The 22,879-nt window shown below is 39.4% G+C and overlaps 1 protein-coding gene across 3 annotated transcripts; it reads right to left on the minus strand.

The window, feature by feature from the left end:
• Positions 1-12,894: 12,894 nt before the first annotated feature.
• On the minus strand, positions 12,895-20,897 carry LOC102216985 (neural cell adhesion molecule 1-like). 3 transcript variants are annotated; one of them, XM_023330399.1, is made up of 17 exons: positions 20,726-20,897; positions 20,288-20,365; positions 19,976-20,173; positions 19,733-19,870; positions 18,318-18,461; positions 18,083-18,200; positions 17,172-17,326; positions 16,953-17,086; positions 16,111-16,243; positions 15,841-16,008; positions 15,616-15,735; positions 15,235-15,237; positions 14,979-15,106; positions 14,723-14,891; positions 14,432-14,624; positions 14,215-14,343; positions 12,895-13,815 (listed from the first exon to the last, which is right to left on the minus strand). In XM_023330399.1, exons 1-17 carry the CDS (start codon positions 20,799-20,801, stop codon positions 13,788-13,790), a joined length of 2,112 nt encoding a protein of 703 aa, XP_023186167.1. In that variant the 5' UTR covers positions 20,802-20,897; the 3' UTR covers positions 12,895-13,787. The 3 variants fall into 3 exon arrangements, with proteins under 3 accessions (XP_023186167.1, XP_023186165.1, XP_023186168.1); XM_023330397.1 differs by having other exon boundaries at positions 14,215-14,346; XM_023330400.1 differs by lacking the exon at positions 15,235-15,237 and having other exon boundaries at positions 14,215-14,346.
• Positions 20,898-22,879: the final 1,982 nt, after the last annotated feature.

Raw genomic sequence — 22,879 nt, forward strand, 5'->3', positions numbered from 1 at the left:
AGTCCAACACATGCCGCCACAGATTAGATGAGAAGACAACAAAGTCTACCATAGAACTGTGACCAGGGTGTCCTGGTGCTAAGAGCACATATGGACACCCTTATGCTTGAACATGGTCGACCCGATTCAGTGTCCTTAGAAGCAAAAACGCTTTTAAAAATACAGACGTGAGTGAAAAGACGCGCATTATAAGCTGAACGATTTCAGAGAGGATGGATACATCGAAAGACAAAAAAAAGTGTCTGTCGTGGCGCAGTGTGCTGCTGCTTATCAGACAGAAAGGATCAGGAGAGGAACCGCAGACCCATCAGAACCAGAAATCTGCGTATTTTCATCTTCAATCATCTCCTGAGGCTGACATGGTACAGAACATTCAGTTATGCTGACTATTGTGATTTGATTCTTTGCTTAGGATGTTGAGTTTGGATGATATTTAATAAATAATAGCAATAGCCAAAATAAGTGGCCATTTAAAGAACAGATCATACAACTAGATTAACAGTAAATGCACAAATATGTCCTACATTATATTACTGTCTGTGTGTTTTATTAAAAAATGTTGATATATTTTATGAATAATTGCCCAGTGGTCATTTAATGTATTATTTCACTAATATTTCATTAATGTGGTTTACCAGTTTGGATAATCTGACTTCCTATCAATGAAGAAAAAACATGCTAAGCAAAAACACACCAGACCTGCAGGCCAGGGCCGGTTCTAGACGGGGGCTCAGAGGGGCTCTAAAGAAATTATACTAAATAAATGTCTTTTTTCAATATTCAGTGGTAGATATTTTTTCTTCACAATTTTGTTTTTAAGGTATTATTAAAAATACATTAAATTATTTTTAATAAAAATTAATTTAATGAATTAAAAATTATAGTACTGCTCTTTTAACTGCTGTATGGCGATAGGATCAGACTTTCCATCTACTAAATCAGAGATCTGCAACCTGAATCTCTGGAGACAAAAGTGGCTCTTTGTTCACATTATTAAATGATGAAATATTGCTGTGTTTTTGTTTAATTCTTTTTTTAAGTGTCTCCATAAAAACACTCTCTGCACGGGCCCCTGTGGTAAATTTGGTCTAGAACCAGCCTCTAAAGAAAACAGTAAAGACTATTTTATATATATATATTCTAACCAGCTATAAGGGGCCAGAGTTGTATCATCAGCACCTTTATTCAGATGACAATTTGCAATGCAAAATATTATGCTTAGTGATTTTTTGCAATGGGCAATGCAGTACTTAATTAATTTAGAATTATTTTTATATTTATGAATGAAATTGTGTACAGCATTGGCTTTATTTATTTGGAGAGTATTTTGTAGTTCTGTACAAAATGTATATGTGCAAAATATTTGGATAAATAAGGGGTTAGTCTGATCCCAGTCCTTAGCCTTGTTAATTACTCTTATTGGTAATTAACTCTTATTAGTGACTGTTGCGTCACTAATAAGTAAGTGTTTTGTTTTTTGTTTTGTAAGTAATTTTCCAAATATCTCTGGAGTCACTTAAATAAGGTTAAACTAAAGAACAGCACAGAATGTTGGAGTTAGACTGTTTCTTTGCGAAGAAAAAGGTGTTTTGTCCTGAAACTATGACAGACCCACTTCACTGTGAGCTGAAATAGTAAAACCCTCATCATGTCTACTTTTCCATAGATCAGGGGTCTCAAACTCCAGTCCTCAAGGGCCGCTGTCCTGCAGTTTTTAGATGTGCCACAGGTACAAAACACTGGAATGAAATGGCTTAATTACCTCCTCCTTGTGTAGATCAGTTTTCCCAGCCTTGCTAATGACCTAATTATTCTATTCAGGTGTGGCGCAGCAGAGGCACATCTAAAGGTTGCAGGACTGCGGCCCTCGAGGACTGGAGTTTGAGACCGCTGCCATAGATGGACATTCATTCTTGTTTAAAGAAAAAAGGCCAACATCTGCTTAACGTTCAGACAAAAATAAGGGTAATGCAATTTCTAAGTATGATTTTCAAATACAGTACAGGTTAATGACTAGTTCTTACTAGTCATTAACCTGAACATCTACCTTGTTAATAAACTGGTTTTAGATTTATTAATCCTATGCATTTAAAAGAGGGTCTCTTGCCCCATTTAGTGGGTTCTCTGCCCCAGTTAGTGGGTTCTCTGCTCCATCAGACTTTCCCAGTGTTCCTCCAGAGCCCCTCAGTGTTCCTCCAGAGCCCCTCAGTGTTCCCCCCCGAGACCCCGACCCTCAGTGTTCCTCCCGAGACCCCGCCCCTCAGTGTTCTTGAGTCTCTGCGCCTCAGTGTTCCTGAGTCTCCTCCCTTTAGTGCTCCTCCCGAGACCCTGCCTCTTAGTGCTCGTCGTCGCCGCCTCTGGGCGGCCCCCGGGACTCCTTGTCGTCGTTGTCGTCGCCGCCTCAGGGCGGCCCCAGAGAATCTTCGTCGCCACCTCCAGTGCTGCGGACGGCCGCCGGACCACCTCCGTGGTTCCAACCTCCTTTGCCTCCGCCCACCCTGTGGGTAGTTTTTTGTTGTTTTTGGACTCTTGGCCCTTCCTGTGCCTCCGCCAACTCCGTTGGGTCGGTTTTTTTGCTGTTGTTTTGGACTCTGGCCCCCCATCTAGCGCCCCTCCACCCACCCTTGTGTTTTTTGTTTTTTGGGCGTCTGGTAGCCGCCCTTGAGGGGCGGGGGTACTGTCATGATCTGTGTTTTCTGTGTGTTAATTTTGAATTTTTGGTGTCTCTGTGTATCCGTGTTGTCCTGTTCTCCCCTCGATTACTCCCAGGTGTTTGTCGTTCCCTAATTACCCCGTGTGTATTTAGTGTCCCATTATAATTCCTCCCAAATGTCCTATTATAACTCCTCCCAAATGTCCTATTATAACTCCTCAAAAATGTCCCATTATAATTCCTCCTAAATGTCGAGCTGATCTAGCGTTGCCCATAATAATCCTTGGACATGTCCCAGACTCCTTGATAATGGAGGCAGGGACATGTCCCACTCTGTGTGGGCCATGTTCCACCCACTTCCTCCAAAATGTGTCTAAAGCACTATCTTTGTTGCTGGTCAGTTGTCACTTTGAGCCCTACACTGTATTCGTCCCGTCCTTCTGTGGCTTTTTCATAAATGTAGATATACCCATTGCTGCAAACGTCAGCTCCACAGTCGGTATTCTCCAGTGATACCCGCTCATCCTCCGCCTTAAACACCAGTTCTCCACACACCAGATATGTATAAAAGTTACTGGTGTCAGAAGTTGTTTCCTGTCTCCGGCAAATGACGGAGGACAGATGATATAACTGTGTTCCATTTTTTACAGGAACCTCAAGGACTGGGTCAGGTATCACAGGATTTCTGATATCGTCTGGACTGTCTGGCCATGGCAGAATCAGGGTCATCACATCAGTTTCATTAAAAAAGCAATCCCTCCTTTTGTTGGACTTGCAGGTGTCGCAACTTTCTGACATTCCACTCCAATAATTCTCCAGAAGAGTTGATGTGGTGTCATTTTGTTGTTCCTTTGGCAGAGGAATGACAGGACCAAGGTTGCGAATAATTCTTGAACACTTCTGACATTGTTCACAGTAGTCAGTTGTATACAGCTTAGAGTTTGTGTAGATGTCACACTGGGCCAGATAGTGCAACATATAAAACAAAAGGACTCCTGGCTTGTCCTGATGTTTAACATCCTTAATCTTCAAAGTTTCAACGAGTTCATTCTGAACAGCAAAGATCTCATGTGGAGGAAAGTCTCTTCCTGGATGGTACATTGCTGTAAAGAAACACCTCGCAAACAATGGTGTCTCTGCAAAAAGTTCCGAAATCTCCTCAGGATACTGAGCCACAAACCTTCTGACAATAGTCAAGTTCATGGTGCTTTGTGTTGTGGCATTCATCCAGCTGTTAAAAAAGGAGTTGGAGAATTTGCAAAAGTACATTCCTGGGTAAATATTTACATCCATGGGGTCGAAATCATCGGTGTCGTTCTGATTTCCATCTTCTGAGTTTTCTTCTTCAGAAGACGATTCCTCTGAAGAAGAAAACTTATACACTTCTCCAAACTCTGTCCACATATCCTCTGCATTTGGGCTTCCAGAACAAATTTCCTCATCCTTAGTGGAAGCATCAACGTCCTTAGCGTAAATGCTATTGTAATGGTCAGGGTCATTTTCAGTGTCATCTACAGAGCTTTCTTCATCTGAAGACCATTCTTCTGATGAAGAATACTCAGACACTTCATCAATATGTAACACAACATTTGCAGCATTTCTGCTTCCAGAGTCAACTTCCTTGGGTGAATCATCCATATCTTTAGTGTCCAGGTTCTCAAAGTGGTCTGTGTAATGGTCTGTTGATGGATTTTCAAAGACTTTTTCAAAATTCATCAGATTTTCCTTGCTGTCACAACTTTCTTTCACAGCCATTTGTTCAACAAAATTGTCAAAGTATTCTGGGGTGTCATCAATGTTCATTTCTGTGTCCCCAGAGTAGATTTCAAATTCCAGCTCCATTTTGATATCTGGAAGACAGACGTTTTCCAAAGCAGCAATGTCTCCAGATGTGTTGACTGTCAAATGCGTATTGATGGCAACTTCCTCAACTTTAGAGGAAGCATCAATGTCCTTCTGACGTTCAGGAAAAATGTCGAAACCCAAGTACTTTCCTGTCTTATCCTCTTTGAATTCTCCTGAAATTCCATCGTCTTTTACATTGTCTTCTGCAACAATGTCCAATCCAGAGTACTTAAATTCTTCATCTTCCGATGAGCTCTCTGCTGAGGCATCACTTTGTTTTACATTGTCTTCTGCGACAATGTCAAAACTAGAGTACTGAAATTCTTCATCTTCCGATGAGCTCTCTGCTGAAACAACACGGTGTTTTACACAGTCTTCAAAGAAATCTTCAAATCCAAAATACTTGTGTCGTTCATCTTCAGCTGATCTCTCTGCTGAAACATCACTTTGTCTTACATTGTCTTTGGCGACAATGTCTAAATCAAGGTGTTTTGAACTTTCGTCACTTGAGCTCTCTGCTGAAATGTCTTCATCTTTAATCCGATATCCCAGCAACTTCTCTACTCCCTTCGTGACAAGAAACCCAAGGCCCCAACCGATAGTTAAAATCATTTTGACTGCAGTTGAAATGGTTTCTAAAATCACTGTCCGAAATCGTCTCTCTATCAAAGTGTTGTACCTCCAACGACGTTGAAAAGCAAACTGAGAATTCTTGTATTCCAAATGATAATAATAATCATTTGAACCTTTATGACATCATCGATGAGAACATCGATGACATGATGATGTCAAACGACCTGTCAGGTTCTTGTTTGTTTTAGTTGCTATGGAAACACAAGGAGTTATGTATGAGCTAAGACTACTGTCAATTAAAAATGCATGCGTAGACATCTAAATTTGTGAATTTAAGTCAATAAATGCATAAATTTAAGTTTTGTATTTATTGACTTAAATTCACAAGGTGTTTGTCCTGTCTGTCTCTGTGTTGCCCTGCGACAGACTGACGACCTCCAGGGTGAACCCCTGGAAAGGGTTTTCTCTCGCCTCTCACCTTAAAAGTTAGCTGGAGATAAGCACCAGCACCCCTCATGACCCCACTAGGGAAATCACAATTAAATCTGTGTTCTCCAAAAAAGTTACTCATAAATATGCTCATTTCCATGGACTTATTCAATTTGTAGTCCACCTGTATGTACGTCCAGATAACGTGTTTCACACAACTGGAGGAAAAGCACAAAGTATCAAGTTCTACAGAAAAGATGCTTGGTGTTGCACAATCTGCAGCTCAGCATCAGGAAGAGGAAGCAGCTCAGTGTAAGAGACTAAAGGGAGGAGAAAACATCTTCTTAAGGATCAAGAGAAGATGAGCTGGCCACATCACACAAACGTTAACAAAACACAAAGGCAGAAGCTGTTTTTCTTCAGCAGCTATTATATTTTGTCATTGATTCAAAGCTGCTGACCAGAAGCTGGTGCATCATTCAGTGTTGCAACACGCTGCATCATAGCCTGTGCCACTTCCACGCCTATGAAATGAATATTTCCACTTCCAATGACTGGAAAAACTGTTTTTATTCAGCCACTGTTTTATGTGTTGAAATTAATTGTTTCTTTTCACATTAAATTATGAACACTGTTGACAGTGATGTAGTTAGAGATGCAGTTTATTATTTTAATAACTAAATCATTGAAGTTCAGTCTGTCTATAAAGTCAATATATGTAAATGTGTTGAGCAGTTAGCAGCTGCTTGGTTGCCTGTCAGGCTGACTTGTCTCTCTAAGTTCTCCCTAGGTGTGAGTGTGTGTGTGCATAGTTGTTTATCCTGTCTGTGTCTGTGTTGCCCTGAGACAGACTGGTGACCTGTCCACGGTGAACCCCACCTCTCGCCCATTGACCGCTGGAGATAGGGACCAGCACCCCTCATGACCCCAACAGGGATAAACATGTAAGATCATCGAAGGATGGATGTTAAAATGTGAGCAAAAAGTAATAACTCTGAAACAGGAAGAACAGAGGAGTGAATGACAGCCTTTATTCATGCAACCCCTTCTGCAAAACACAAAGTATTTGCATCTCTTGACACAATAACAAAACAAAAAGAATAAGACACAGTGCCACATGTCTTATTCTTTTCTGGGAGCTGATGGAAATAAGATGCAAAGGTTTGTATTTGACTGATGCATCTAAAAGTATTTCTATCAGGGAATATATCATAAGCATCAGCTTGCAGCAAGGACCATCTGCTGAGTTTAGAGTGGGTATTACATAAACTGAGTTATTTTTTGTTTTGATGAAGGAGGATGCAGGATCCAGCGACAGTCACCTGTGTTAAGAGCAAATATTCTAACCCTTAAAATTTTTCCTAACCGAAAACAGTGTGAAGTCTTTTATTTGGTAAGCAGCTCACATCATTCACATCTAAGCTGGCACTGTTCATATACAATATTTAAATACTCCAGTAAAACAACCCAGCATCTTTAGTTTCACTGTGAGCTTATTCCAGCCTCACTTTGGGTTAATCAGGTTCTTGCTTGAAATGTACCACCGGTATTGATGCAGAGGAAGTAGCAGACCCGCCTCTCCTTAAGAGGCGAGCCAATCTGGAGGAAAGATTTTTGAAACCTAATAGTATGACCTTACGATATTTTCATGAGCTGAAACCTGTAAGTGAGACAAACAGATTGGGATCCTGGATGCAACCGTCTGGGCTCTGATTTCTGATGTTACGATTGCTGCTGCATGTCCTCTCCCTCTATCTTTGCCCATTTCTTCTCTGCTTCCTGTCAAAAACAACAACAACAACAACAAAAAACTAGTATGTACAACCACCGGCCACTTTATTAGGTACACCTTGCCAGTACTGGGTTGAACCCACTTTTTCCTTCCACGAAGGATTTTGCCTTAATCCTTTGTGGTGTAGATCCAACAAGGTCCTGGAAACATTCCTCACAGAGCCTGGTCCTTGTGGACATGATAGCATCACACTGTTGCTGCAGCTCTGTTGGCTGCACATCCATGATGCAAAACTCGCGTTCCACCACATTAGTCCCATTATAATCCCTCCCAAATGTCCCATATTAATTCCTCCCAAATGTCCCATGATAATTCCTCACAAATGTCAGAATATAATTCCTCCCATATAAAATCCTCGCCAAGGAATTAATATGGGACATTTGGGAGGAATTACAATGGGAAATATGGGAAAAATCCTCCCAAATGTCCCATTGTAATTCCTCAAAAATGTCCCATTATAATTCCTCCCAAATGCCCCATATTAAATCTTCCCAAAGGAATTAATGTGGGACATTTGGGAGGAATTATAATGGGACATTTGGGAAAATTCCTCCCAAATGTCCCATATTAATTTCTCCCAAATGTCCCATTATAATTCCTCAAAAATGTCCCATTATAATTCCTCCCATATGTCCCATTATAATTCCTCCTAAATGTCGAGCTGATCTAGCGTTGCCCATAATAATCCTTGGACATGTCCCAGACTCCTTGATAATGGAGGCAGGGACATGTCCCACTCTGTGTGGGCCATGTTCCACCCACTTCCTCCAAAATGTGTCTAAAGCACTATCTTTGTTGCTGGTCAGTTGTCACTCTGAGCCCTACACTGTATTCGTCCCGTTTTTCTGTGGCTTTTTCATAAATGTAGATATACCCATTGCTGCAAACGTCAGCTCCACAGTCGATATTCTCCAGTGATACCCGCTCATCCTCCGCCTTAAACACCAGTTCTCCACACACCAGATATGTATAAAAGTTACTGGTGTCAGAAGTTGTTTCCTGTCTCCGGCAAATGACGGAGGACAGATGATATAACTGTGTTCCATTTTTTACAGGAACCTCAAGGACTGGGTCAGGTATCACAGGATTTCTGATATCGTCTGGACTGTCTGGCCATGGCAGAATCAGGGTCATCACATCAGTTTCATTAAAAAAGCAATCCCTCCTTTTGTTGGACTTGCAGGTGTCGCAACTTTCTGACATTCCACTCCAATAATTCTCCAGAAGAGTTGATGTGGTGTCATTTTGTTGTTCCTTTGGCAGAGGAATGACAGGACCAAGGTTGTGAATAATTCGTGAACACGTCTGACATTGTTCACAGTAGTCAGTTGTATACAGCTTAGAGTTGGTGTAGATGTCACACTGGGCCAGATAGTGCAACATATAAAACAAAAGTACTCCTGGCTTGTCCTGATGTTTAACATCCTTAATCTTCAAAGTTTCAACGAGTTCATTCTGAACAGCAAAGATCTCATGTGGAGGAAAGTCTCTTCCTGGATGGTACATTGCTGTAAAGAAACACCTCGCAAACAATGGTGTCTCTGCAAAAAGTTCCGAAATCTCCTCAGGATACTGAGCCACAAACCTTCTGACAATAGTCAAGTTCATGGTGCTTTGTGTTGTGGCATTCATCCAGCTGTTAAAAAAGGAGTTGGAGAATTTGCAAAAGTACATTCCTGGGTAAATATTTACATCCATGGGGTCGAAATCATCGGTGTCGTTCTGATTTCCATCTTCTGAGTTTTCTTCTTCAGAAGACGATTCCTCTGAAGAAGAAAACTTATACACTTCTCCAAACTCTGTCCACATATCCTCTGCATTTGGGCTTCCAGAACAAACTTCCTCATCCTTAGTGGAAGCATCAACGTCCTTAGCGTAAATGCTATTGTAATGGTCAGGGTCATTTTCAGTGTCATCTACAGAGCTTTCTTCATCTGAAGACCATTCTTCTGATGAAGAATACTCAGACACTTCATCAATATGTAACACAACATTTGCAGCATTTCTGCTTCCAGAGTCAACTTCCTTGGGTGAATCATCCATATCTTTAGTGTCCAGGTTCTCAAAGTGGTCTGTGTAATGGTCTGTTGATGGATTTTCAAAGACTTTTTCAAAATTCATCAGATTTTCCTTGCTGTCACAACTTTCTTTCACAGCCATTTGTTCAACAAAATTGTCAAAGTATTCTGGGGTGTCATCAATGTTCATTTCTGTGTCCCCAGAGTAGATTTCAAATTCCAGCTCCATTTTGATATCTGGAAGACAGACGTTTTCCAAAGCAGCAATGTCTCCAGATGTGTTGACTGTCAAATGCGTATTGATGTCAACTTCCTCAACTTTAGAGGAAGCATCAATGTCCTTCTGACGTTCAGGAAAAATGTCGAAACCCAAGTACTTTCCTGTCTTATCCTCTTTGAATTCTCCTGAAATTCCATCGTCTTTTACATTGTCTTCTGCAACAATGTCCAATCCAGAGTACTTAAATTCTTCATCTTCCGATGAGCTCTCTGCTGAGGCATCACTTTGTTTTACATTGTCTTCTGCGACAATGTCAAAACTAGAGTACTGAAATTCTTCATCTTCCGATGAGCTCTCTGCTGAAACAACACGGTGTTTTACACAGTCTTCAAAGAAATCTTCGAATCCAAAGTATTTATCTCGTTCATCTTCAGCTGATCTCTCTGCTGAAACATCACTTTGTCTTACATTGTCTTTGGCGACAATGTCTAAATCAAGGTGTTTTGTACTTTCGTCACTTGAGCTCTCTGCTGAAATGTCTTCATCTTTAATTCGATATCCCAGCAACTTCTCTACTCCCTTCGTGACAAGAAACCCAAGGCCCCAACCGATAGTTAAAATCATTTTGAATGCAGTTGAAATGGTTTCTAAAATCACTGTCCGAAATCGTCTCTCTATCAAAGTGTTGTACCTCCAACGACGTTGAAAAGCAAACTGAGAATTCTTGTATTCCAAATGATAATAATAATCATTTGAACCTTTATGACATCATCGATGAGAACATCGATGACATGATGATGTCAAATGACCTGTCAGGTTCTTGTTTGTTTCAGTTGCTATGGAAACACCAGGAGTTATGTATGAGATAAGACTACTGTCAATTAAAAATGCATGTGTAGACATCTAAATTTGTGAATTTAAGTCAATAAATGCATAAATGTAAGTTTTGCATTTGTCCTGTTTTTCAACTCATACGTACGTGTAATTTTACCTATGAGAATACTCATAAACAAATAAATTAATACAAGTGTTTTTGATAGGTTTTATAGAGAGTAAGTATTTTTCTAGAAGTTAGACACACATCAGTCACGTTTAGAAACTGGCTCTAAACCATCTGCTTGATCTATTTTGAACTGGGAGTGAGGAGGATCCTCTTCAACTTATCATGTCTTGCCTTAATTACTTGCTCTGTTCATAAGGAAAACATTTAACAACATCTAATAATTACATTATTTTTTTTACATTTGAACTCAGTGAAAAGGATGATTCACCAAACAGATCATCAGCCAAAGAACTTTATGTCTAATCTCACCTTATTTATTTATTTTTTACATTTTTCTCATTTTCTAACACCCCCATCTCAGCCTCTTCACTGTGTTTTTATGAATCGCCCCTTTCAGAGATCTTCTGTTTACTCTTACCACTGCAGCATAAAGTGACACCCTACCCAAAACATTTGCAATGGAGATTTTATTCTTGAGTTTAGTTCTTTGGTTGCATTGCTAGACCAGTTAATGTGGTTCTTCCAGGATAGCTGCGTTTTGTCGCCCTCTCCTGGTCATTGTTGAGTAAATGAGTTTTTTTCTTCCGTGTTGTGTTATTAAGCATGTTGTAATAATAATAATAATAATAGTAATAAAAAAACATAATAAAAGTAGCAGCATATAATAACTGAACAGCTTGCCAGTAATTTGTGGCACTTCAGTTTAAGTTCAATTTAAATTAAGACCAGATCAGTTTTTGGTCCCTTGAACAGAAAAATATTTTTCATTTTCTTATCATAGGGTTTAATTTCCTTTTATGCCTTTTATGTCATGTCAATTTCATCTTCAAAAGATATTTACTTTGAAAGTTAGTGACGTGTTAACTTAATGTTAAATACTTTAGGCTATACGGATAATATCCAGTAAATTTTAATATTATTGAAGTTCATTTATTTCAGGAACTTTATCACTAATTGAACACATTATGTAGATTAATTACACATATGGATGTTTGATATCCTTTATTTCTATTAAGTGTGATGATTTTCCTCTAACAGTTCATGAAAACATGACATTTAAAATTAGATCATTGCCTCAGACCAATGAAAGATTTTACGTTTAAAAAAGCAGAAATGTATGCCAAACAGCTACTTAAAGGTTATTATTTTCAAAAGGTACTTTCAATCTGACAAAACTCATCAAGACATTCTTAATCACTGAGCATGATTGTCGCATCTGTGTTTTGAAAATGGCTGAGCAGACCAACTAAAACTGGGTGATTTTGAGAATATATTTTCAGGAACATAAACGCAACATAGGAACATAAACAATGATAACTCAAAGTGCTTTTATGAAATGCTGAGTGAGGTTTCTGTGTAACGATAGGCTGCTATAACTAAATGTTGTATTTTTACACGAGAAAATGTCAACCATTCATTAATGCATTAGTTTGGATTATCAGTCATCAAGATTAAACCATCCTAATGCAGGGGTTGGTTGTGTCTGTAGCTGAACTGATGTTATTATTCCTGTGCTGCGGTTGTTACCACATCTTCATTTCTTGTTTTCTCATTTGGATTTCTTTTTGAGGTTGGGAAGTAGGACACGATTTGTTCAGATCCACATCTGGTTAGAGCTTAGTAATCATTTATTTAACTGATTTTATCTATTTCAAAGAGTCCAAACTCAAAGAAACAAACTTAATTCATTGTTTATCCCAGTTTGTAAACAAGGACAAAGTTTAGTTTTAGGACAAAAAAAGTTAAGCATCAGTTTTTTCCTCAGGACATTCAAGGCTGTTGCTTCAAAAGACCAACATGAGCTCAGCGTGTTTGGAAAGAGGATTTTAAGTGTTTGTAGTTTATGTAAAATTGTGTCTCATCCACACCACCTTCGGCGCTACAATCCAACTATGTATATTATACATATACTGCAACATTTTGCTAATTGTAGAAATGATTGCTTACTTTTGTTTCTGGTCAGCACAATGAGCCATGCACTGCCTTGCAGGAAACTGTTGTAACTTCAGTGTATTTATTTTAAATGCCACTCTGGCATAAAGCTGTGCACAACTGTGAAAATGAAGGAAAACTAACTCAGGGTTTGCAAACGTTTTACAAGCAAAAATCTAAAAACAAACTATTCAGCCCCCCTGAGACGATGCTTGAGCTGCCTGTGTCTGCAATCACAGCTGCAGGTTACGTCTGCCTTGCTCTCCTCAGTCTCACTAACTTTTCCTGGCCAGTAGAATCAAAATTATCCCCACATTATAGTGCTGCCACTGCCATGTTTCACTCAACACACTTTGTTTGTAGGGATAAAATACTGATTTAAAAAATGAAAGAAGAAAAAGGAAAAGATTTTCTTCACTTTTGATATTATTTGAATAAACATGCAGAAAACATTCATATAATGGGCCATCAAGCTGTCTATGAAACACAAAAAATGTATACACAATGTACAGTGGTAAAACAAAAATAATAAAAACACTTTTAGAATAATTAACAAGAAGAAAAGCTAAACACTGTTCTGTTGATTTGCTGATCTATTGTTGGTAATATTGCTGCATTGATAGAAAACAAAATACATTTTGTAAGTGGCTAATTAAAACTTTTGAAGTTCTCTTTAACTACAAGTGTCAAACTTTCTGACTTTAAGACGTTTTTATAGAAAAGTGCTCAGCAGCACATCGAGGCAAGAAAGTTAAAGATGGTGTTGGACATGTCTAAACCCAAATAAAACAAATTAACTTCTATAAATGTAACATTAGAAAATAATAAATATTATCAGGAGTTTGTTTACATTCATTTTCAGTAGCATACAGTTAAATAATACGGTATTTAATCCATTCTGCTGACTCCTGCTGGACTCACCGACACGATGTTAGCAATAAAGAAGTTATCAACGACAAAACGATAGTTCCGTCTGTGAAACTAATGAACATACAGTATGTTGTGCCAAGTAAATGCTACTGTTTTTCTTTCACAAACGCAGTTACAGCGATTGGACAGTAACAAAACTATTACCCTGTAAAACACAGACGTCATTATTACCCTGTTAAAGAACAAACAAGTGTAAAAACTGAGCCTAACAGCCAGGCTAACGGCACGTAGTGCAGGATGAGCTCAGTTTTATCACCATCAGTTCAAATCCGTCCATTTCCTCCTGAGTGCTTGACTTCTCCCACAGCAGCTGGGATCCACTGACTTCTGCTCTGGATCTCTGTACAACATGTAGCAAACTTTTGTTTTTCTCTTCTTTAGTTTAGAAAGCCTCACAGGTTAGCTGTGGGGTGTAATCTCCTGTGGATAAACAAAAAACAATAGCGTTTAAAGATAAAAAACAAAACACAATTTGAAATTGCAAAATGATTCCAATTTTTTTTCTGCTTTGTAGCCTGCAGTGCCAAGATATTTATACCTTTAACTTGTTCACATTTAAGCACATTACAATCACAAACTTCTAAGTATTTTTGATGGAATTCACTGTGATGGATTTAAAATGATTGGTTGTTAAGTAGAGACAGAAAAAAAACTATTTTTAAAATTCAGTGCCACTAATTTAGTTTGGAATCACTTTCCTTTGTAATGGAATCACACTCAATAACAAAATTTAAAAATACCAAAACGTTAAAAGATTATGAATACTTTTCATAACGTTCATACTGTATTTATGCAACTTGTTTGGGAGAACAAACTTACTCATTTTTGGTGAGTGGAACTTTGTCGCAGGTGACCTCTGAGAGTTGACCGGCTTCTTTGCTGACCGTCTGAACCTCTGACTGCTGAATACTGTCTCTGGGTTTGGAGAGACCCTTCAGTGTTACATCTCTGCTGGCACAATATGCAGGAATATTTAGAAGAAGGTTCTTCGCAAAAGAGAATCTGTGAGATGGTTGTCGTCCAGACTGCTGCTCACCCGTTAGTTGTCCCCTCTCCTTCCTCGACCTTTTTGAGGCTTGGGTCTTTCCACCTGGACAGTTTCCCTGCGACGGCCATAAGCAGACCACAGCGGTTTCTGTAGCAGCAGGTGGCATCCACTGCCAGGAACACCAGCAGGAAGATCAATATCACGATGCCAACCACAGTGCCTTTGGTCATCTTGCTGCTCACTGCGGGGACAAAGGAAAAACATTACAAAGATCAATTTAATTATTATCTTTAACTTAAAACGTGTGTCATGTAACGTAGAAAAAGAGAGGCAACACACCAGGCTGTTCTGCAATTGTGAAGTTGAGCATTGCAGGGACGGAGGAGCCATTAGAGTTGATGGCTCTAACTTCCAGGTGATAGTCTGAGCCGAAGGCGAGGTCTTTCAGGCTGACAGAATTAACATCAGAGGGAAGCTGCAGTGTTTCCCACTTACTCTCTTCTGTTTCCTGGATAAAAAGGGGCACAAGAAGCGAATTAATGACAAGGACGAAAGGAAATAACACAGGTAGACTTGAGCTCCCATGGTCTCTCACCTGTTTGTATTGGACGTTGAAGTGCAGCAGAGGAGAGCCACCGTTTTCAATTTGTTGAAGAGGAACAGAGAAGGAGTTTCCCTCCACTACTGCCTGACTTGTGGATAAAGCTGGACTGTCTGGTTCACCTAAAATCAGGAGGGGAAACCATTTAGCTGTAGCTTATAACAATTAACTCAAAACATTGGGATTTATATGATTAGAATATATTTCATTTGCAGGTTTTTATTTTTGTTAAAGAGCATGGGAGCTTTACCTTCTGCAAAGGGAGGACAGCAGATTAGGAGGTGATGTGAGCGGAATCAACGGGCGGCAGAGAATGACGATATGAAGATGTTAGGATGATGATTTCAATGAAAGATGGACATGAAGAACCAGGGATGGCAGATGAAAACGAAGATGAAACATTGCTGTTAGTAACATCGATTTTTTTATTTTTATTTTTTTTATGTCCAAACACTAGCCAGCAAGCTACCAACTTTTTAACATGTTTTTTTCTCTATTTACTAATTAGGCGATTTCCGAAAACGACTTGCATTCAGGGTTATCAGAGTCAAGAGGATTTCTGGTGGCAATCCCATAAAATCCAATAAAAGTACATTGAAGTTGATGGCTGGTTGCAGTAGATTAAACTTACGTTTTCCCTCAGTGCGAACCGTGTTGTCCACTGAGAACTGCCCCTGTCCCACATCATTTAAGGCTGCCATACGAACTGTATACTTGGTGTACGGCTTGAGGTTGGTGATAGCCAAAATATCTACAAAAAGCACATAGAAGGTTCAGGATTATCTAGACAGCTAGATCACTACAGGTGAAACATGAATTACAACCACAAAACCTTAATAAAAGCATAAATTTTCACCTGAAGCTGCAACAATAGACTCCTCCCACTTATTCGTTTCACTTTTTTTCCACTGCAGAACAAAACTTTTGATCGGTGCTCCTCCGTTGATGGGGAAGGTTTTGAGTGTGAAGAGCACAGAGCTTGGACCCGGGGTGACCGTCAGGTAATGTGGCGGCCCGGGCTGGGCTGGAGGGCAAGCAGGAGGACAGGAAAACACAGAAATAATGTCAACTAGAGACACGTTGATCACCGAGAGGGAAACGTGCCCGAGTGAAGTGGAAACCTTACTCTGAATTATGACATCTCTCGAAGCATTTCCAGAAATACCGACAGCCATGCAGGAGTAGCGTCCGCCATCAGCGGGCATCACTTCCTTAATCTCCAGCATGCCACCCACTGCCTGGACACGACCAGTCGTATCCTGGCGGAGAGGGTTCAAACATTAAAAATACAGGTACTTAAAGGTGAGGAATTACAATAAATGGCAAAAACCTTTTTCAGTTTTTGCATGACGGTCAAATTGAAAAGTAACAAAGACCCTGGAAGGCATACAGTGGAAAAGTTTCTGAGATGTAAAATAGTGAGGCCATGGCAAATGCTTTAATAAATTGTTTCTTACGGCATAATTGTACAGGACAATTATCCCGTACATTTTAAATGAAAAACAAACACATCTGTTTGAAGTGGGGGGGGGAAGTTAAACGTGGAATAGCTTGGCAGGGTATGGACATAACCTTAAACTAAAACGTTGTTACGGCAGTTTAGATTCAGTTTTTATTCTTTGGAACATCTTTGCAAACTACAGCTTAAGATAAAGGTTGCAAATGAGCAAATATCAGAAAAATGGACAGCTGAACTTTCGCTCAGGTTAATTTGATTAACTATAATGATGGTCGATATGAACTGAAGAAGACTGAAATTAAATTTAACAACTGCGTCAACAAAATATTTGCTCAAGTTTGTGCATCGAGGGTTTTTAAGGACATCTTCTTTCCTGCTTGTTTTTCACCTGAACTATGTTTATGCAGAAAAAAAATCAAAAATTATTTATACATGTCTAATCTTTGCATCTCAAAACTTTGTATTGTATTGTGTACGCAATTTAAGAGTCACTGTTTGAGCATCATTACCAGTTCTTCTCCGTTTTGCTTGTTGATCCAGTGCAGCTCAGGCTGCGGGTGACCAGTCACGTTACAGGACACAGAGACACGCTCACCCACATTCACACTGTGCTGATCTTCTGAGAGAAACACCTCTGGAGACTCTGTACGTAAAACAAGAATCATCATCTTGCTTCAGTACACTCTATAAGAATGGGAGAAACTAATTGACGGAATGTGAAAACCAACCAAAGACATGCAGCATGAACGTAGCGCTGCTCTCAGCGATCTTGTTTTTGGCCGTGCAGACGTACTCCCCGAAGTCGGCCCTGACGACGGACTGGATGGTGAGCTGGCTGCGGTCGGAGTTGAAGAGGTGGCGGGACGGATCGAACTCGAAAGGCCTTAGGATGAAAAATAAAAAAATGGTTTCATGTCCTGTTTGTGTGGAGTCAGTGACTGTAGGCGACAAGAAAACCAGCAGACGGAGGCAGAAAATTTGAGACAAAAGTAAATAATGACGCAGAATATTAACACAGAAAAACTGCCTTTTCTTTACTCGGCCCATCTTAACTTATGCTTTTTGTATCTTGTGTTGTGGCTGAGATGGAAGTTTCTTACACTGACCTGCCTTTTGTATGTTTTTAAGGCAAATGTTGATTTCAGTGCAACTGATAGTTTGCAATGGTTGAGGAAAAATGTCTCTTCCAAACATATCTTGTGAGCAGAAATCAGTGCGATGTTTGATAAAATGCATTTTCAGACATTTTGTTCGTACAATCTGACGAATTGTATGAACAAGAATCAAGAATCTGAGTCAAGAATTTAAATTGTTCTAACTTAAAATAAGTAATTAAGCCTAACTTGATCATGTGAGTGAGACTAACGCAGAAATTTGTACAAACGGTCTAAAACTGTTTCTATTGCAAGTAAATGTTCAAGGCTTCTAGTATTGTACATTTAAGATGGTGATTTTTGAAAAAAAAAAAAAAAGGTTTCACCTTACAAATAAAAGCAAATTGTTAGTAGAAATACATCAACTAGACATTTAAAAATGTCTACAATCTTGTAATCAAAGCCTTAGGCTTTTAAAGAATTCATGTGAATTTCAAGTATTCAAAGTAATTTATATATAGTAATATAAGAAAATGGTGGCTTACAGAGTCCAAGTGATGTTGGGTTTTGGCAGACCATCAACCAAACACAGCAATGACACATTGGTTTCAGGCCCAGCAATCACTTTCTTCACTTCTTCTCTGATATGCACAGTCGGAGGAGCTGCAGTGGGAGACATATTGTTAAACGAAGTTACAAAAATTGAAAGAAAAATGAAATAGGACTGAGTTACTTGTAATGGTCCTGTATGCCTTTGGATACCATAAAGAAGTGACTAACCGTTGGCGACAACAGAAACAGGAAGCTGCTTGTAGATTGCTCTCCCTCTGATCTGGGCCTGGCAGATGTATGTCCCGGCATCGCTCCTTTTCACTTTCTCAATATGAAGCGTGTTGTCGGACATCTTACGAACACGAACTCCAGCTGAAGAAAAGGAGCCAGACAAGATCACATTAGCAGCTTATTCACATCCTATTTTTAATCACGTTACTGCAGCTGGTCAAAGTTGATCAGACTCTTCCTCTAGTAAGCAAAACAAAACTTCATACTTCAGTATGACTTATGAGTCTTAATGTAGCACACATCATTTTTAAGATAATATGAGAGATGGGAAGGTTTTCAGACACAACATTGTATATTCAGAAACATTCAATGGTGACTGATGCAAAAGGAAAAGGAAGTACTGAACAATGGCAGCAAGTTTTATTTTACCCCCAGTGCTAAACCTGCAACTGTCCTCGCATTTTACTTCCAACATAATGTAAACAGTTTCAAACAAATTGCACTCCTCATTGATAATAATATCCACAAAAACATCTATTATTATAATTCGACTAAGGCCATAATAACATTTTCCAATATTCTCTAAAAAACAAACATAAAGTCTCTTTAAATATTCTCAGATGAGCCGGTCCGTGTCTGACAGAAACTCAAGTTTTTTATGCTAGGTGTCTTTAGCTTAAAGTTTCTTAAAAGTTTGAAACTAAACTGGAAAAACGTTCACATTTTTCATAAGATCAAAAATGATCCGTTTTTATTCTCTTCAGCTGCGTCTCTAAATAAAATGTGCACATTTTCTAGAGCACGGGTGCTTCATTTAAAGGTTTATGCTGTGTTGTGATACAAAAAAAAACCTCCAACCTTTAGGCATAAATGTGCCGATAGCTTGATTTATTGTTCAAAAGTGCTTTCAGAAGTTCAGAGCGCACTAATGTCTGTCATAGCACCCCCTACTGGTGAGTGGCATTGATTTTATTTTATTTTTCTACCTAAACAGTGGTACATACAGTACAGACCAAAAGTTTGGACACACCTTCTCATTGAATTCAATGAGAAGGTGTGTCCAAACTTTTGGTCTGTACTGTATGTCATGCTGAAGTTATGAGGAAAGTGTCATTTTTATTTTTAAGAAGAACAATGAGTTTCATCGCGAAAACTCATTTCCCTCCATGGGTTGGAGCCCCTGTTTAACAAACATGCTTGATGCTCTAGATTACTTGACTGAAGAGATTTTCAGGTTATGTTGCAAAAACAGCAGCATGGCAGTTAAAGAAATACAACAATTAAAGAAATTGATTAAAGAAATACAACAATAAGAGGATATTTTGAATTCTGAGTTGGTTGTAAATTACTAACCACAAGGCATATTTTTGGGGTGTAAAACGTTTTCTAGGTGATGGTCCTATAGATCTTACGTGTAGAAGGGATTAGTTCTCCGTCTTTAAGCCACGCAATGTCCACCGCTGGCTGCCCGGTCCCCAGACACGGCACCACCCCGTTTGCTCCCTCCAGAAACTCATGGTAGGTGGTGGTGCCATGGAATGACGGACCCTCTGAGAAAACACGTCACAGGTAAAGAAAAATACTCAATCTGAATGAAATTAAACGCTGAAAATGCCACAAGGTCAAGCTTGTCGTGTGTGTGTGCAGCGACTTACCGTAGACATAGATAACTGACTGAGCATCCACCTTGTGCCCATCTTCAGACTCAAACATGCAGGTGTACGTGCCCCCATCAGACAGGCTGGCTTTCTTGATGAGCAGCTTGGAGGTGGTGTAGTCCAGCTTTGAGACGATGTCTTCATCATCAATCTCCTCTCCTCCCTTATGCCATGTCATGTCTCCCTCTTTTGTGGCTGCAGGAGACAGGATGGGACGACAGAAAAGAGCGGGTGAACATCTATTTTAAAAATGTATCAGGAGCTTTACGGCTGGACGGACGGATGGAAGTCTAATAAAGTTTCGCTTACCTTTACATACCAGCAACATCTCTTCCCCTACCTGGAAGTCTTGCTTACTTAAAATGATTTCCAGTTTTGTAGCTTGACCTGAACACAAGAAAAGCATTGTTTTGTAGATTGAGTGTAAAAGTTTAAATAAACTGAACTTAATAAAAAAAATAATTTTCCATCACACAAATTTACTCAAAACGAGTGATATCCTGACTCAATGAGTGAGACTGTTTAGCTCATCAAGAGTAGCACCCGTCTGGTGCGTTTAGCAGTCTTATCATTCACCGCTGTGTAATTACATATTGGATGTTTCCTGAATTATTTCCTGCTAACATGTATGACCTCCTCATCCATCTAAACAATCAGTCTTTTAGGGGTCTGTTTCATGCCAAAACACATTAACACAACAGAAAAAGCGGTACTAAAGTCACAGCCAGTGATGCCTATGGTTCTTACCTGCGCTGTGCACCAGCGGCAAGAGCAGCAAGATGATGGCTAATTGGTTCAGCATCTTCTCCTGGTGGAAGCTCATCAGTCCAGCACTCCAACTGGATATAAAAACTAACTCAAACAAGTGAAGCTCAAATATTGGTGCCGCAAAGGCAGAGAGATAGCTGCAGTTTCCTGTGCTGCTGCACACAACTTTGACTGAGGCATGGTCTGTGTCAGAGGTTATATAGGGGCACTGGGGCAGATGAAAAGGGAGGAAATGGGAAAGGGAGGGGGCAAGTAGAAAGCATGCTCTTGTCTCTCATCCTATCTTACAACCCAAAGTTCTGATGCTCATTCATGAAGCACGGCGTCATCTCTTACTCGTTTCATTCCTACATCTTTTTTTTGTCTTTATGTCTTCCTATTCACTATATGCTTCCAAGTACGTTTTTGCTACTTTCACCATTTTTTGGCATCATCTTCACCCCTTCCTTTCTTCCTCTTTGTCCCTTCCTGAGTTTCTTACCCCCAGGCTTCCGGATGAAAGCAGGGGCAGGCAGCTCTCAAGGGAAAGGAGAGATGGCGAAAGATGCTTTTTTTTTTCCTGTTTCATTTAAAAGGTAGAAAATCCGCTTGAACACGTGTAGCTGAGCGCGCAGAGAGTATGCCAAAACTGCCACGTTGCTCCCAAATGTTGGCAATCTGCTGGGAAACTTCAGTGATTTCCCCCTAAGAAATGCAGGAGACGATTTCAAACAGCTGTAACCGTGAAACTGAAATCAAATCAAAGCAGGAGTCAGAATTGAGATCGCCTTTTAGTTGAAGTTTTAAATTTAGGAAAACTAAATCTGAATATTGCACTTTTTTTCTAGTTTGAATTCACATTGTACAGAAATAAATGTCTTTGTTTTATACTTTATACTGAACAAAATCGGCAGCAGAGCTTAATTCAGCAAATGCATTTTTCTCACCACAAACAAATAATGGTGCCATAACTCAAGATTTTTCCTCTGCAAACAAAGCTTACTGCTCTGTGACGTTCTCAGAGGTTGTTCCCCTTTTATCAGTACTAAAGAAGGTTTAATCTGTTTTATGTTTTTTTTCATCTTTTATTCTTATGGTACAAAATGTTTTAGCAGTGCATAACCTGATGTACTTAGCTATGACCTCTGACCTAGCTGTAATATATGACACCGTTATGACTCTGGGATGTGTCTCAGCACCACTGCTGTACAAAAATAAATATAGAGTTTCTTTCGTGTTGCAGCATCTAAAAAAATTTACACACATCTAACAAACAGTGTAGTACCTTGCAAATGCGTTCAATCCAATTAAGTATTTATTTAAACAGTTTGATGATACTTCTTCTGAATGGAGTGTATTTTATAGGGATTTTATGTGACAGACCAAGACAAAGTCTCCACTGAGTCAGCTGCCAGTCTCCTGGGGTTTATCAGCCAGCTTTATACATCTAGAAATTTATTTTTCCCCCCATTCTTCCTTTCAAAATAGGTCATAAAGAGCATCTATAAACTTATCGTGCTCAGTTGGGTTTTGGTCTAAGTCTTGTGTTGGATGGAGAATCATGAACTTTAAGCTTTTGTGCTTTGAGAGCTGTGGACTCATTTAGAAAGGGGAGCTCTGAGCAGTCTGAACTTTGGTAACTTAAAGTACAAGTGGACAAGACATTCTTTGTGTAATGCTGATGAGAAAGTAAAACTTCTCCTTATGCTGGAAGACATAAAGAGTCTGTTTTCTCTGCTTAAGCTCACTCTCAGTTCCTGAGAGGCTTAAAAACGCTGTGTTGGCCTTTTGAATAAAATAATAAAATAAAGCATTTTGTTATTAATTGTTTCAGCTGTCTCATCCTAAGCAGGATGATTTATATCCATATCAGCGTTGAACGGTCCATGCTAACACATGAAGACGTTTTGGTCTAAACCACTCCATCGCAGCTCCTGCTGTTTTTGTTTAGGTTTGTTGTTTGTTTCTAAGACAAATCTCCACCTGTTCTCATTTTTTATTGGACACTTTCACCAGTTTTGCATCAGCTAGAACGGCTCCTTCCTTTCTAGACAACAACAAAAACAATCTCCACCTTATGGTCCCATCACTATGCTCCTCAGAGGTCCAGTGTTAAGGTTGCTGACACAGAATTATGTTGACCTTTAATGCTAA

Source organism: Xiphophorus maculatus, chromosome 3 (genome assembly GCF_002775205.1).
Source record: "Xiphophorus maculatus strain JP 163 A chromosome 3, X_maculatus-5.0-male, whole genome shotgun sequence".
NCBI classification, from domain to species: Eukaryota; Metazoa; Chordata; class Actinopteri; order Cyprinodontiformes; family Poeciliidae; genus Xiphophorus; species Xiphophorus maculatus.